The following is a 17,311-nucleotide window of genomic DNA, read 5'->3' as shown; positions in this document are numbered from 1 at the left end:
CCTTTTTGCTACTTACCCCTTCACTATTATACTAACTTACATATTAACCCTTCTCTTTAGTTTTATTATTTAAAACTTTTTTATTAATACTCCGTTATTTTAATTATATACGAGTAGTACTGTATGTGAGTATATTAAGGAATTAAAGAACACTTTTGTACTTGTAATACAAAATAAAATATGACCATATAATGTACTCGTATGTTATTTAGTTTGTGTCAATTTATATCTAGACTAAAAGATATAGTTTAAATTAACAAATTAATAAAAAAGTATTTTAATATTAATATATAAGCATATTTGAAATCTAACTGAATGAATATATTAATATTACCGTGATATTTTTACAAACTAGAATAAGTGAAATATTTATTTGAATTCTTAATTTTGTTTAAGAATCATACAATCACATATGATTGGATATTTATATTTACAAGATAGTATAATAGTACTATTTGCTTACAAAAATTAAAGGGGCATATTTTTATATTTACGCACCGGGCATCAAAAATGACAGGACTAGCCATGATCAAGTGCGATCTGTTGTGCGCAAAACTGTTGTGCGCAAAACTGATGTGCGCGTAGCTGTGCGCGATATGTGATCGGCGCATATCATTCAGGCTACAAGTGTGTAGCGTTAGTACTTTAGCCAGTATGCGGTACTTTACTGTTTCACGTCACCCTAGAATGTTTTGTAGCGCATGATAAACGTGTGCGCACTTGGGTGGTGAGGCCATGTTTGTTTTCTTTTCAAATCTATATGGACCCAAAGATCTCTGATTTTTCGAAAGCGCGAAACGTCGTATGCTTAATTGTATGTGCTAGTCCAGCGCCACCTTTAATGCGCTATTATTTAGGTGAGCACACATACGTTTATACCATATGCAACAATACTTATACTTTACACTTCACTTTACGTGTACAGTTATCCAAATGTCTCTCGCGCATGGATGGTAATGTGTCGACTAAAGCAAAAAGAAGGGAACAGTTATCAACAAGAAATATATTAATAAATATACGTACTCCTACTGACAACTATTCTATCACGTGAAAATATAAATCCATGATATAGATATGTGATTTGCAGATGTATATGTTTTGTTTTAGATCTGTTTGAAATCCCAACGGGTATTAAATATCAACAGAAATCCTTTAGACAGATCTATAAATTTTCCTTTATTTTCACAATCGTTTAAGCAGTAAAACTTACAAGTAATCGTAGATCTGAAGCACGAATGAGAGTGAGAGACGCTAGACCTTTTGTTGCGCGTCCCACGGATGGCGCCAATTGATCAAACATATTATATTGGATCAACGAAAGAGGGGTTTTTGGGGTTCAACGACATCAACACTTCGGTCCGGATAACGTGATAACCCGAATCGAGATGATGATCTCGAGAGGGTGTTCGATGGTTGAGGTCGTCCGGTTTGATCGGGTAGTCGGGTCGTGAGGGAAAAAAGCCTAAGAGGCAAAAACCCTAGGATTTGTGTGTGAGAAGAAAAGGATGAGAGACAATGAGTGGAGAGCAAGATAGAGAGAAAGATGAGATGGATAAAATGGGAGGATGACACCTCTATTTATAGAGGGGATTTAGGGTTTTTAGGAGACTCATGGGTTTTTCTAAGCTCAAGCCCAAGTGCAAGTCCAATGAGAAAGCATGATGGGCTACTCACATCATCACTTAACTTTGGGTCAAAAACGAGATCAAATATACATTCAACCTATGTTTTGTACGACTTCAAGACATTTGACCCACTTCTCAAATAACTAACGTTTCTCAGTTGACCCGTTTGAAACCAAATGGATCAAAATGGCCATTTATACTTGAGAAAGCATATAAGTGAAGAAAGAAACTAACCAGATTATTCAAGTTCGTGATCTCTGATGCTTGTTCCATGCATCGATTTTCAAGAACTTTAATCTTCTTCATGGTTTCTGCAGTAACCTGACAGAGGTAAACTTTTACATAAATATAAATATTATGTAAATTATATATTATATAAGTAAATAAAAACTTGTATAATAAAAATCATGCTTACTTTGTTGTTATCTGACTCATTTGAGTTTCCTGGATTATTCTTTCCAACAATCGATGTCTTAAACCTCTCTTGGACATCATTGGATAAAATTCATCCTTGTGATATGTGAACGCATTTTGGCAGTTTCGTATTTTTTGAGGGCGAATTGTAATAAGTCTTTTAAAAAAATTGGCGTTTTGATCAATACCCTATTTATTAAGCCACTAGCAAGGTACTAAAGATAAACAAAAAATCCCAATTTCAAATGTTTGACATATAAGATTATTACATTCAACTCGAAGAATACTCATCTCGAAGCAATTACTTAGCCTTAGCAGTCCGTTAAGCAAAGCAAAAACTAAAAGCATATTAGAGCATAAAGGCCAATTATACAATGAACCTCATTTATTTGAAACCAGATTTAGAGTTCATTAGCTATTACATCCAAATTAAACTCATTTATCGTCGTGCATAGCATTTATGTGTAGTTATAGTTTTATCTGTTATTATGGTTTAAGTTACGTTAAAAAATGCATAAAATCGCCAAACCCATGGAGACCATCACCAACATGTACGTGTTAACATTGTTTGTTTGAGCTTGCGTATTTTTTGTTGTTGCTATAATGTTTATTTTTCTCAAATTGAATGGAGTTTATTTACATTAAACTACATCGAAAATATTTTATAAGATGTAGTGAAATCGATTAGGTTGCCGAAGGGATTGCCGAGGTTCAATTATTTGAACAACTCCGAATTTATGCGGAGGAACAAAACAAACGATGTACGAATTTGAAGAAAAATTTAGAATTTTCAGGTGCTATTGAAAGAACAAAGTTTACTGATTATAGATCAACAAACGTTATTTTAGTACCTGTAAACATATTTGAAAGCTATGCGAACGGAAAGAAAGTTAATTACTACCTATCTAAATTATTGAAGTTGAAGTTGAAAAAAAAAAACAATTGCGTAAATGAAAGAAGCTAATATATTGAAGTGAAAGTTGAAATCGTAACCTAAGGAAACAATAAAAAATTATCAGAAGTATATATGGGCTATAAAGGATATGATAGCATCTGTAAGTAACAAAGTTAGCTATCTTTCATTATCTTTTATATATAAATAAAATTAGATTTTATTGTATTGTATTGAACATTCCCATTCTGTTATAAAATGCATGGTCAATACAATTACAATACAACAAAATCTAATTTCATTTTATATATAAGTCAATAAAACATAGTTAACGTTGGTACTTGATATCATATCTTCTATTGCCCATATGAACTTCGGATAATTATTAATCATTTCCTCATGTTTCGATTTCAAATTCGACTTCAATATTTTAACTTCTTTCATATTCGCAAATGGTTTTTTCAACTTCAATAATTAAGATGAGTAGTCATTAACTTTCTTTCCGTTCGCGAAACTTTCAAATATTTCTACCGCTTCCAAAATATCGTTTTTTGATATAAAATCAGTAAACTATATTCTTTCAATATGACCTAAAAATTCTAAGTTTTTCTTCAAATCAGTACATTGTTTGTTTTGTTCCTCCGCATAAATCGAAGTTGTTCAAATAATTGAACCTCAGCAATCCTTTCAGCAACCTAATCGATTTGTCTACATCTTGTAAATATTTTAAATTTAGTTTAATGTAAACAAATTCCATTCAATCTGAGAACAATCAACAAATATAACGAATTCAAAGAAAAATACACAAGCTCAAACAAAAATGTTAATACGTACATGATGGTGAAGCTCTCCATGGGTTTGAAGAATTCTCTTCTTTTCTTTTTTCGTAACTTAAACCTTAAATACAGATAAAACCCTAATAACGAAAAAATGATCTGCATGACAATAAATGTGCTTAATTTGGATTTAATAACTACTATGTTCTTAATTAGATTTCAAATAAATGAAACTCGTATAATTGGTCTTAAAAATCGAATAGGCTCTTAGTTTTGTCTTCGCTTGATGGACTGTTAAGGTTAAGTATTTTGTTTCGAAATGAGTATCGTTCGACTTGCATTTAATAATCTTATATGCCAATATTTGTTATTAGGAATGTTGTTTTTCAGTGGCACCTTACTAGTGGCTTAATAAAGGCCAATCGATGAAAACAACCATTTTTCAAAATACTTATAAAAGAGCACCTTTCGAGATGACGGAGGCTGGTTTTAGTGCCGATAAACTTAAGTTTTTGGTGAATTAAAGATCAAGAGAGGTTTGCTTTTTAGAGAGGATTAGGAGAAGTTTAACTTTCAAAGAGATAAGACCAGACGACGGATACATGCTAAGAGATCAATCATCAATTATTACTAAAATAAAAAGGAAGCGAAAAATTAAGGTGCGATACCTGCCGGAAAAATTGCAAAGGAGAATAGGAGATGCCAAAGGTAGAAGATGAAAAGTAAGTGAGCACACAAATCCAAGTAAAAACATATGTTGAAAGCTTTGTGTAGTGTACACATCGTGTAGATCGTGTAGATCTGATCTTTTGTACAAATCAAAAGATAAAGTGAGTTACACATCGTGTAGATCTGATCTGTTGTACAAGAATTTATGTTCTAACATAGCGTTAAACATTGACGCACCATTACACATGAATCACACACAGTGGCGATTCCAGAATTGAAACTCAATGATGTCCAAATTTTTTTTCGAGTACCAATTATATTTGAATGTTACGGAGTATTTAACTAGTTGTTTACCTTTAAAAATTACAAATTCAAAGTATATGGTTTCGACTAGTTAAATTTAGTAGTATACTATAGAGTTTAAAGAAAGTACTATAAATTCGAAAAATACATGAGGTCATGTAATTAAATTTAGTGGTGTACTATACATTTTAAAGAGTATAGTCTAAACAAATTTTTTAAACGAGTGATGTCCCGTAACCCCACGAGTCAGGCCTTGAACTCGCCAATGATCACACATTGAACCTAAAAATACATACACCCGACAACACGAACATAAACCAAACATGAGCTGCAGCCCCACCGAGCACTAAACCTAAAAACGCATGCACCCCCGAGAACAAACAAAAATACACAGAAGGCCTCCATATCCACCACTCCTTCATCCTGTCACTATCAGCAAAATCTAAACATCAGTCAACTAACAAGAAACATCAACCGGGAAACCCAAGAACACCCGCCTAGAGACCAAGCTAACCAAATAAATCTCCCGGAACCAATAAAACCCGGAGAAAGCCACAACACCCAGGAGCCACCGTGGAGAAATACCACCATTCGGGCGGCCGAAAATCCCTCGAGAGACCACCCTCGAAAACCTCGAATTTTCAAAATCAAACAAAGTCAGTAATGGCGGCAACAATGTCAAATCCACCCGAACATAAATGGAATGAACGAGTCCGGACAGAAAACCGAATCCCAGACCCGCCAAAACTCCGGGCATAAAACCACACCGGCCGAAATCCCGTCAGGAATTCTGGACGCCAGAAAAATCAGAAGCCAAAGTAAGACAAGGTGAAACATGAAGCAGCAGACTAAACAAGCAACATAAATCGCTATTTTTATAAAAGGAAGATAAAACCGGCACAAAATCAGGCAAAAAGACGCCGGAGAAAGCAACTTCTGACACTTAAACCTGGTGGCCGGAAAGAAAACCAAAGACTTTACAAAACACCTACATAAATTAAACACCTAACACAGATCTCCTAACGGAAATTGTCGCCTGTGATCGAAGAGAGAGAAGTCACCGGCACTAAAAAACGGCGACCAAAACCTACCCTACCAGAAAATGAACGAGAAATAAGAAAACTTAACCCAAAATCAACTCCGGAAACATAATGCACGTGGGAAAGACACGACATTCGTCGCCTGCGCCGGAATCGAGACGAAGAAGATCGCCGGAAACACGGTAACGTCGGGGAAGTAGCAGATCTGATGAAGGGGAAATAAATCGGAAACGAAAAACATCGTACCTGAGGCGAGATGACGGAGGTCGATGACGGCGGCTACAAGGAGTTGGAGCTAGGGTTTATCTAGAGAGTAAAGAGCGCACGTATTTGGAAGCTAGGCTACTACAGTTGAATATTATCTGCTATTAAGATGTTGAGAAGTAGGGGCGGAGCCACGTGTTACCCAGTGGGTGCACGTGACCCCATTCAATAAGGAACCAACACACTCTTTTACCTGGTTATACCATGGGTTGTTGAGTCTGAGCAAAATAGTTTTGATTTGAAACAGAGAGCTTATGTACCGGATACTATGCAACAACACAACAACAACATACCCAATCCCACATGTGTGAGGTATGAGGGAGGTGAGACGTAGACAATCCTTCATCTATCTTAGAATAAAGAGAAATCATTTCTCCACCCCGAGGGAAACACTCACAACAGTAGAGAGAGTCCTCCCATTCTCTATTCGACGGATAAAGAGATTGCTTCCAAAAGGACCTCCGGCCCAAAGAGTAGAAAAATAAAAATAAAATAAAACAAAACAAAAAAAAGGTCTGTACATGATAAAAAGTAATAAAAAAGAGACCTCATGAGAATGGTAGAAGCAAATTTTCATGGGACTTAAATCAAGTTTGAGTTCAATTTAGCTACTAAGCGACAGTCAAGACGCCCATAAATTGACGCTTGATGTTGCCTCAAAAAAAACTATTGATAATAATAATAGTAATAATAGTAAATAACTACAGGAAAAAAAAACTATATATAAGTATTATATGGAAACGTACCTAATACAGCTGTGGAGGGCTCCAGACAAATTGAGAAATGCTACACCAAAAAAAAAAAAAAAAAAGAACCTAAACATACATATGTACAAAACATAAGCCTACATACATGCATCCATACACCCACTCATACATACACACATACATAAAACCTTACCTAAACGAAACATAAAACATAGATACATGAAACATACATGCGTACAAAAAAAAAAAAAAGATACACACATATACGCATACATACATACCCACTAACATACCTACATCCCTAAACATACAAAACATAGAAACAGACATAAGCATACTTACAAAGGCATACATACTTCCATACAAAAACATACTTACAAACATCCATAAACATACACCAAGCAAGCATATATGCACACATAAAAACAACCATAAACATACATACCCAAAAACATCCTAACCTAAACATGCAAGCATCCAAACCAAGACGGGGTCCTGGTTAAATGCAAAGCCGAAAATACACAAACATGAAGATACATACGTAAACAACATTCATGCGAACATCACAATAAAAGAAGACACATACACACATTCACCCATGCCCACATACCCACAAGCAACCCTACCCGCATAGACACATACAAATCAAAGCCTACTCGTCTATTCTAATTCTAGCCCTCCAGGTATTCCTATCAGAAGTCATGTCCTCGGTCAGTAAAAGCTCCTTCAAGTCGAGCTTTATTCTATCCTCCCACCTACGTATGGGTCTACCCCTTCTCCTTACACCGTCAACTGTAAGTGCCTCGACTCTCCTAACAGGTGCAGTAAGGGGTCGCCTCCTCACATGCCCAAACCATCGAAGTCGTTCTTCTCTTAGCTTGTCGATGATGCTTCTAACTTTTAGGTTCTCCCTAAAAACACTATTTGGAATCATATCCAACATCGTCTTACCGCATGTCCACCTAAGCATCCTCATCTCTGCCACCTCTATCCTTCTCTTGCGCCTTCGTCATTGGCCAACACTCTGATCCGTATAGCATGGCAGGTCTAATTGCCACCTTGAAGAATTTTCCTTTCAACTTTAGAGGGATCTTCCTGTCGCATAAGACTCCAGTCGCTGCTCTCCACTTCACCCACCCTACTTTAATACGGTGGGACACGTCTTCATCTATCCTCCCCGATTTGTGGAGCATCGAACCTAGGTACCTAAACGAGGTTTGTGGATGCAAGATCTGGTCTCCAATGCAGATGTTCACTCCATCATCTTGTTCATCATTGTTTCTATCGAAATCACATCTAAGATATTCCGTCTTTTGTCTACTAATTTGTAGACCATTACCTTCTAAGGCCCCCCTCCATTGCTCTAGTCTTCTATTAAGCTCCTCCTTAGATTCGGAAACAAGCACAATATCATCTGCAAAAATTAAGCACCAAGGGATACACTCTTGTATCCCTCGAGACAGCTCATCAAGAATCAAAGCGAAAAGAAAAGGGCTAAGGGCTGATCCCTGATGCATAGCAACTTCTATTGGGAAAACTTCGGTATTTCCCACCGGCGTTCGGACGCAAGACTTCGCCCCTTCGTACATATCCCTAATAACACTAATATATATACTCGGGATACTTCTATCTCTAAGGGTCTTCCAAATCAGATTTCGTGGAACGCGATCGTAGGCCTTTCCAGGTCTATGAAAACCATCTCAAGGTTCTTTTGCTTTTCTCTATACTTCTCCATAAGGTTCCTAGTAATATGGATAGCCTCTATCGGAGAGCGCCCTGACATGAAACCAAATTGGTTTTCCGAAACATTTGTTACGCGTTGAAGTCTAGTCTCGATCACTCTCTCCCAGAGTTTCATAGTATGACTAAGTAATTTTATACCTCTATAGTTACCGCAAGTTTGAGCATCCCCCTTGTTCTTATAGATGGGAATAATCTCGCTCACTCTCCATTCCATAGGCATTTTAGAGCTTCGATACGTCTTGTTGAAAAGGCAAGTCAACCACCTAAAACCATCGTCGCCGAGGCACCGCCACGCCTCAACGGGGATCTGGTCCGGTCCCGCAGCTTCATTTCTCCCCATCTTTCGTAGTGCCGATCTTACTTCCTCTTGGTTGATCCTCCCACACTCTAAGTTGTTCCGAGATTGTTCTATATCAGAAACTTGCGGATCTTCGTGACATTCGGGTCTTCCTCCAGCGAAAAGGGATGAGAAATACCCTTCCCATCTTTTCCGAATTTCATCTTCCTTTACTAAGGTTTGACCAGCTTCATTTTTGATAAACTTGATGTTATCTAGGTCCCTGCGCCTTCGCTCCCTAGCTTTGGCTATCCTGTAGATATCATTTGCTCCTTCTTTGGAGTCTAGTTTCCTATATAAATCTTCATATGCCTTTTCTTTTGCACGGGCTATAGCCTTCTTAGCTTCTCTTTTGGCTTCATTATCTCTCTCTTCAGCCCTAGTTCTACCGGCCGGAGTCCCCTCCCGATAAGTGATGAGCTCTCTAAACCTTAGTTGCTTAAGCGCGACTTTGCTTTGAACCTCGTCGCTAAGCCACCATGATTCTCTATCCGAACTATGTCCTCTCGATGTTCCTACTGCCACACCTAAGGCTTCCTTGGCTGCCTCTCTAATGGTGGACGCCAGAAAAGTCCACATCTGGTCCGCCTCATCCTGAGATACCATTTCCAATTCTGCCTCAACTCTATCAACAATCAAAGTTTTAAAAGTCACTGCTTTCTCTCCGTTCAACTTCTTCCATAGGATTTTAGGTTGGACGTGCCTTACGCTCCTGGTGACCCGTCTCTGGAGAACCAAATCCATGACCAACAATTTGTGCTGGGAAGAGCACTTCAAATCCCTCAGGGCCTTACAGTCCCCACATGTCCTAATATCCCCTTTGCGAAGTAACAAATAGTCAATCTGGGTACTATGACCCCCGCTATGAAAAGTTGCTAGTTGGGCATTCGTCTTCCTGAAGAGCGAATTCGCAACAACCAAATCGTGAGCAACAGCAAAATCGAGAATAGAGAGCCCTTCCTCATTTCTTACTCCGTACCCAAAGCCCCCATGGGCACCCGGATAACCCTCGACATTCGTTCTTATATGACCATTTAGGTCCCCCAATAAGTAAACGATGGTCCAGAGGGCACATCCTCACAACCTCGTCTAACGATTCCCAGAAGCGTCTCTTTTCAGCTGCGCCAAGGCCCGCATGCGGCGCGTAAGCGCTAATGACCGTGTAGGTCACCTCCTGGATAACTAACCTAACCAACATAATCCTATCGCACCTTCTACTCACATCCACGACATTCTCGTTATAGGGTGGGCCAATAAAAATCCCAACACCGTTTCTAGCTACTCTCGATCCCGAGAACCACAGCTTGTAGTCCTTGATCTTAACCGCCCCTCGACCCTTCCACCTAGTCTATTGGACACACAAAATGTCCACTTTACGTTTACGTAAAGTCTCCTCTAGTTCATAACGTTTGCCGGTCAAAGTGCCCACATTCCAACTACCTGCTCTAATCCTAACCGGCTTCGCTAACCCATTGCCGCTTCTAGATCCTACAAACTTACCCGCCCCTGAGCTCGAAGGACATGACCTCAAGTAATCATGAGAACGACTAAAGTCTATCTTCCCGAGAGCGATAAATGAACAGAAAAATTACAACTAGTAATAATAGTACTGAATATAATACTTGACTCTTAGTAAAATTTAACGTATAAATATAGACTTACACAATAATATTACCAAGTTAATAGAATAATAAAATTAATTAGTATATATGCCACTTTACTAATACAAATAATAGTAAAAAAAATTAATATTGATCGAATATCTAATTAATATAATATATTTGATTTAAAATTAATAATTAATTTTAGTATAACAGTTAGAGAATTTAATATCAGGGAAGCAAGTGCAGCACTAATATTGATAGCAAAGTGAGCATACCACAAAAATTAATGGCAATAAGTAATAATATGAGCGTAGTGTAGATAATTAATCTGTGAATTAGAAAGAGGTAAAAAGGGAGTAGAAATAACCCAGTCGAGAAACCAAGTTTTCAGATGTTCTGAGAGTCAGAAACGTCCAACCAACTAGGTGTGGAGACGGCAACAACAATAACTCCGGCAAGGTGTCAGTGGCGATGTTACACTGACCGGGAAAACAAGATTCCGACAGGGTGGCGCGTGGCGCGTGAGAGTGCTGCTGCCGTTGAGATTTGCCGGGTTTTGATCGTAAAAGAATTTCCTGTTAATCGGTGGTGGTGGTGTACTCAAAGAGACCAAGATCAGAGAGTAAATTACAGTAAGAAATTATGTTGTAACTTGGAGATGTGATGGAGCCGTTGGAGAGAGAGAGAGTGTGTTCTTAATATCAATAAATGACAACTTTTTTTACCGGATACTATGCATTAGTTGTTATATCATGCATATTATGACTGTTTTTGTCCAAAAGTTTTATGGGTTTCTCTTACTCAGTGGTTAACATCCGGTGGGTGCACCGTGACTGTAATAAAAAGGATAAGAATTTACTAGAGTTTTTAATGTAATTCTAAATTCTAATTGAGGTTGACTAGTGAATGGATAATAATACAAATGGAACCTTTTACTCTATTAATCTAACGATCTCTCTCTATATATTGTTTATAATAACAATAACAATAGATATCTACATATAAGAACCCTTAATTACTTTTTCTATAGTTTTACTAACTTAAATATTTGTTAAATATGAATTAAATATCCATTATTTTTATTTAGTGACCCTAACGATTAGATTTTCTAGCTTCGCCCTTGTTGAGAAGGTGATATCCTGTAGAGATGTCGGAGCAAAAAGTGAAAACAAGGAGAAAAAGTCGGTCAACAAGAATAGATGGCACGTTGTGCAAGTCGGAGAAAACAATTTCAAAAATTAGAGAGGATGGATAAATAGATGGGGAAGTATAACAAGTTACTCGGTTAAAAATTCGTACTTAGTTTAATTTAACCGATGGTTGTTAAGCAACCATGAGTCAATGACTTGAATTCTTACTTAACCGATGTCCTTTAACCAGATGTTTGACCTACTTTTCTTTGACACAGTGTAAATGCGATGCAGTTTTTCTAAAACTAATTCAGCTTTTTCTGAAACGAACGCCCAAGGTTTTGAATTTGAAACTAGAGAATTATACGGTATATGATTTAATTAAATAATACGGTATATGGCTTGTTAAATGAACAAAGTTAGTCTCATACTTAACGACAGTTTAATCGTTTCCTTAAACAAATACATGTGCTTTTCAGTTAGGTAATTTTATCTTGAAAAAGTTATAAAAAAATTAAATCGAGACACGTTTTTCGACGCGTAATTTCCAGGCGCGATTTCGACGCCTGATTTTGACGTGAGTTTTTGATGCGCCGTTATGGACCTGCGTTCCCAATGCGCGTTCTCGACCCGCGATTTCGAATCGCGTTTTCGACGCGCGGTTCTCTACCCGCGTTTTCAACGCGCGTTCTGGAACTGCGTGTCGAGGCGCGTTTTCGAGACACGCTTTTCGATACGCGTTTTCGGCGCTTGTTTTTAACGCGCATTTTCGAGTTGCGTTTTCGAGCAGTGGCGATTCTAGGATTACATATCGATATTAATGGGGTCTCTACTTTTTTTTCAAGTACTAAATATATTTGACTAATATTTTGTTAATCGTTTACCGTAAAAAACTACAAATTCAAAAAATATATGGGGTCCGACTAGGTAAATTTAGTGGTGTTCTACACAATTTAAAAGAAAAACTATAAAATTGAAAAATATATGGGGTCCTGCAGTTAAATTTGGTGGTGTCCTATACAATTTAAAGAGTATTTTCTATTAAAAATTTTCAAACTAGTGGTGTCCCGTAAACCCACGGGCTTGCAAGTAGAGTCGCCCCTGTTATCGAGGCGCGTTTTTGAGGCAGTTTTCGGCGCTTGTTTTCGAGGCACGGTTTTTTGGTGTGCGTTTTCGAGGCAGTTTTCGACGCTCGTTTTCGACCCGTCTATTTCAACGTGCGTTATCGCCGCACGTTTTTCGACGCACATTTTCAACTCGCAATTTTGACGCGCGATTTCTACTTGCGTTTTCTAAGGCGCGTTTCAGGCGTGCGTTTTCGGGGCTCATTTTCGGTGTGCGTGTTCGAAAGGGGATGCATCAAAAAAATACAAACAAGAACAGTTTTGCTAGCCCTACCCGGGTCTCTACCCAACTTGTACGTCCGATTTTAATTCTGCTCCATTTTGACTCAAACCCATTAGATCCTTGACCCAACCGACCCATGGTGACTTGTTTGCTAGGTATAGTGTTTATTTATTGTTTGTTCAGTTTAATTAGAAGGTTATTCAATTGTTAGAGGCAATTTAATTTATTATCATACCCATAAACTCTTTTACCCAATAAGCATGTCCTAGTATACTGGCTCAAAAGCGAAACAATAATTGTTATTGCAACACAGGTACGAAAACAAATACTACATTAAAAAGCAGTTGAGTAAACAAGCTGTCATCAACAAAACTATAGGTGGTGGGGTGTGGTTGAGAAGAGCAAAAAATGAAAAATGATGAATATTGTGTTATCTTAAGAAGCAAGTATGAGGGTGATGACTCAATTAAAAATGGTCTTGATATATTTCTCCAAATTCGGCCCTCCACGCCAGATCATCATCATCATCGTCATCGTCAACAACATCGTTGTCGTTTACTTTAACATCCGAGTCTTCCTTGCACAAAGATCTTAAGGCAGATTGGGGCAACCGACTCTCAACAAGATATTGTTTCATTGTGATCATTTTAATCGTATGCTTTCCTTTTTGTTTATCCACTTGCTTCTTTAACTTGCCATTCTCTTCCAGAATCTTTATCAATTTTGCTTCTTTAACGTCATTTTATACTTTACGCAGGATCTAGGAAGTATTTACTAACAGATGAAATCGAAAGACGTCCAAATGTATTAGATTTCATAATTTTTGTATTTGTAAATCAAATCAATGAAACTGATTTCCAGTATGTGTTTGAAGAAGAGCGTTTGAGTTTGAATTTTAAGAACGGAAGAGAGAGAAATAAATGAAATATAGGGCCCGTTTACAGGCCCAGGCCAGGCCCATCTTTGTTAACAGAAAACAGAAACAACAGCAACAGCCAAAACCGTAAGGCTGCTTACAGTTGCCTGTATTGGGCTATCGTAACGCACTTCAGAATCCGATAATGAACCATTATAAAACCCCGCCCTTTGGCCCATGACTTTCAGTCCCTGCTGATCCATTCAAGACGCCTAAACATGAACCCAAATCACAAGCTAAAATGGAACCAAACTTCAAAGGGGTACGACAAACATCAACTTCAAAATCCAAAACCTAGACTGGAGCGACAGTTTGAATCAGAGCAGTTTAGAAGTCGAAGCATTGAGGTCCCTGTTAAGAATCTTATCTGCTTGAGTTGAAGCATATAAGTTATTGCTGACCGAATCAATATGCGCATCATAAACAGAAGCATGGGTGCTCCTGTTCAGATTTGCGTCCACAGATCAAACATAATAACACATTCAAAACTAATTGAGATCCCACTTGTAACCCCGAAGCGGTTGGTAAACTCAAGAAGCCTTTGATCAAATTTACGGAGTAAAACCCGTTTCAAAACCTCTAAATTAGAAACTTCAGAGACCCATACCTCGCCTCTTGAAAAAACATTGTTTCCAAAATCGGTTACAACCAAATCATGAATGTGTTACTTTTGTGTTACTTTAGAAGATTTAGCGAAACAAAAAAAGGAACCGACATTGCACAATGTCAAAGCAGAACTACCCACTTCAATAACATCACCAAATAACTCAGCCACCTCCAAATCACTCTCCCTCGATGAAAACTTATACCCATGATTTCCAACCAAGCGAACCGGAAAAAAAGTCGGCTAAAGCATCGCACATGGTAACCAAAACAAATTCTCCAGCACAAGAATGATAGTCCTCACTGTTGTGTTACAGGTATCAGAAGTTCACACATGTATTATGCATAGCTTCGCTATAAAGTTTAAAATGGTGATCATCAGCACATTAATAGTAATGCAGATATGCAGCGATATACGTTCCAAGATTTCAACAACACTAGCTTTAGCAAAGAGACTACATGAACTTGGATCCTAGAGTTATCTAAGTTAAACATTAAACGTATGAAAGCAACAAATTATACTTAAAAAAAGTTGCAAGGTTATTTAGACGATTACAAATTCCACACCTTGAGGCCGTATTGATTCTAGACGCTTAGCAGATGATCGAGCACCTTTCTCCTCCGTACAGTCTTTTACATACCGAATCACAAATTTTTTGAGTACAACAGCAATGTCAACTATGAATGCAACAAGTTCAAAGTCACATTTTCGTCCTTGATACCCCACGATTTCAACAAACTTGAGGTGTTGATGGGTGGGATTAGTATCATCCTTTGTTGGGCTCCTTACAAAAACTGAAGTGGAATGTATCTGCAAATACAACAATTAATTTACTTAGAAATTATATACTCCATACCGTACTACACTCAAATTGGGTATAACTTAAATACCTCGAGTTTAAAACTCTGCAAACTCGGAAATGAATTTATTGTGCGAGCCAAATCTAGTAGACAATCATGTTTGCGACAAATAAAAGCAAGTCTTAAATGCTTCACATTAGGTAGCTCATCAAATTGGTTGGGGCATAAACATTGCTGCAAAACAAATAATAATAAAAAAAAAAAAAAAAAAACATTAAATATTCATGTTCATATTTTTGTCAAATTAATGATAGTTAACACATTAAGAGAAGTAGAACTGACTGTTAGAATAAGAAACAAAGACAGATTACCTTTTTTGGTATGTTGACTTTGGGATCAGAAGAAAGTTTCTTCATCACTTCCCAAGAATTGAAGATCACAAGCAGCCTTATGTTTTAGCATTCAACGGATACAAACAGCAGCATCTTTCCATCTATACAAAAGTGGTTCCAAAAGACAAATGGAGCCATACTTCTTTTAGGAAATAGCTGTTACAGCTTTGTGTGTATAAAAACACATCAAATGTAAAGATTAAACCAATTCAAGCTTGTATCACATTATCAATAAATCAATACAAACGATCAGTTTATAATTCTTTAATTCTAACATGGTATCAGAGCTAACGGTGTAGATCGAGGGATCAATACAACCGTTTTTTAGCTTCAATCATTTACCGAAAAAATTTCAAGCCGCCATGTCAAAAGATGACAGTATCTCAAGTCATAACGATTTCAGCATACAAAGTATGAAATCTGAGCAATCAAGGGTAATTAAAAATAGTTACCTTAATGTTCTCTGTCATTCACCACCGGTCACCATCAAAACCGATGAACTCGTAGCCAATCAAGAAGGTAAAAGGCTGAAGACGGCGGTGATGGCGGCAACGGTGGCGACTGGAGCAACGGTCAGAGACAACCGTATGGCAACCGGCATCTACACTTCAGTAATCAGCCGAAAGAATGACAATTTTTTAACTCAGAGATCAACGAGAGGTAACTCGAACTCTAATCTCTCATATCAAATACATAGAATGACTGAAAGGGTGAGAAAAATACCCTCGAACCATATTTATAGAGCCAAATCGGCTGTAGCTAAATTGCTAAACCCGAATTCCTCTTCTCAGATATCGATTGAAGATGATGCAGGGTTAAACCCTAATTGCTCATCTCAAAGAACGATCATAGAGAGGGTTTAATCCCTATTTTACCTCAAATTTGTTCCAAACGACAAATAGGGAAAAGAAGCATGCGAACCCTAATTTTTCATATCAACCCTGTAAATCGGCCAGAACAAGAAGATCGAACTTAAAATCGATAGATGATGAAGCAACATGGGTAAACCCTAATCGCTTCCATTGCCTTCAAGAGAAAAACAATAAAGAAAATACAGACCCTATTCCTGGATCTGTACAGCTCGCGTATAATACAAAAGGGGATGGGATGAACTGGTTGGTAAAACACACTTCCCAAAATAAAGAGTCAAAAGACTCGTTTAATACCCAGGAGCCAAAAGAATGGTAGATGCCCTTTCAGAAAAAGGAGAGTCAAAAGTGACTCACGAGTGTCACCAAAACAAATACAAAAAGTTAAATTTTTTGGCGGAACCTTATAATTCCATTAATATAGACTAAAACCCACAAGTCTGACCAAAAAAAGTGTTACAAAATTTTTAAAAATTCAAAATTTAACACTAAATTTCTTAGAACTCCTATTTTTGATACTAGCATTTTAAATGGTAAAGCAAATTTAGTTTCAAATAATATAAAAAGAAATGAATGAATTTTTGACCGTGATGCTACTCACATCATAACTTTTGAAAAATCTGATTTTTGTTCATAATCAAAACCCCGGGTTAGTAAAATCCAAACTGCCAATAGAGGGGTTGTACAAGTTAAAGGGGTGGGAAAATTGAAATTACTCCGACTATGAAATTATCGAATTGTTTATATATTCCTGCTCTATCACATAAACTGTTATCAATTAGTCACGTTACAAAATAACTAAATTGTTCTGTTCTATTACACCCCACCTTTTGTATCCTTCGAGATATTAGAACTGTGGTGATTATTGGACGTGGTACT

The 17,311-nt window shown here is 37.4% G+C and overlaps 2 protein-coding genes across 2 annotated transcripts; both read right to left on the bottom strand.

Annotated features, from left to right (window-relative positions):
• Positions 1-1,578: 1,578 nt before the first annotated feature.
• LOC139858905 (uncharacterized) lies at positions 1,579-8,279 on the bottom strand. Its single transcript, XM_071847742.1, has 7 exons — positions 7,897-8,279; positions 6,984-6,991; positions 6,872-6,883; positions 6,730-6,769; positions 5,003-5,102; positions 1,860-1,946; positions 1,579-1,686 (listed from the first exon to the last, which is right to left on the bottom strand). Exons 1-7 carry the CDS (start codon positions 8,277-8,279, stop codon positions 1,579-1,581), a joined length of 738 nt encoding a protein of 245 aa, XP_071703843.1.
• A 59-nt stretch (positions 8,280-8,338) lies between these two features.
• On the bottom strand, positions 8,339-12,754 carry LOC139858904 (uncharacterized). Its single transcript, XM_071847741.1, has 4 exons — positions 12,580-12,754; positions 12,109-12,302; positions 9,769-10,118; positions 8,339-9,665 (listed from the first exon to the last, which is right to left on the bottom strand). The coding sequence occupies exons 1-4, from the start codon at positions 12,752-12,754 to the stop codon at positions 8,339-8,341; spliced, it is 2,046 nt and encodes a 681-aa protein (XP_071703842.1).
• Positions 12,755-17,311: the final 4,557 nt, after the last annotated feature.

Source organism: Rutidosis leptorrhynchoides, chromosome 7 (assembly GCF_046630445.1).
Source record: "Rutidosis leptorrhynchoides isolate AG116_Rl617_1_P2 chromosome 7, CSIRO_AGI_Rlap_v1, whole genome shotgun sequence".
Lineage (NCBI taxonomy): Eukaryota > Viridiplantae > Streptophyta > Magnoliopsida > Asterales > Asteraceae > Rutidosis > Rutidosis leptorrhynchoides.
The sequence above is the reverse complement of the archived record's forward strand: the minus strand, read 5'-3'. Positions and strand labels throughout refer to the sequence as shown.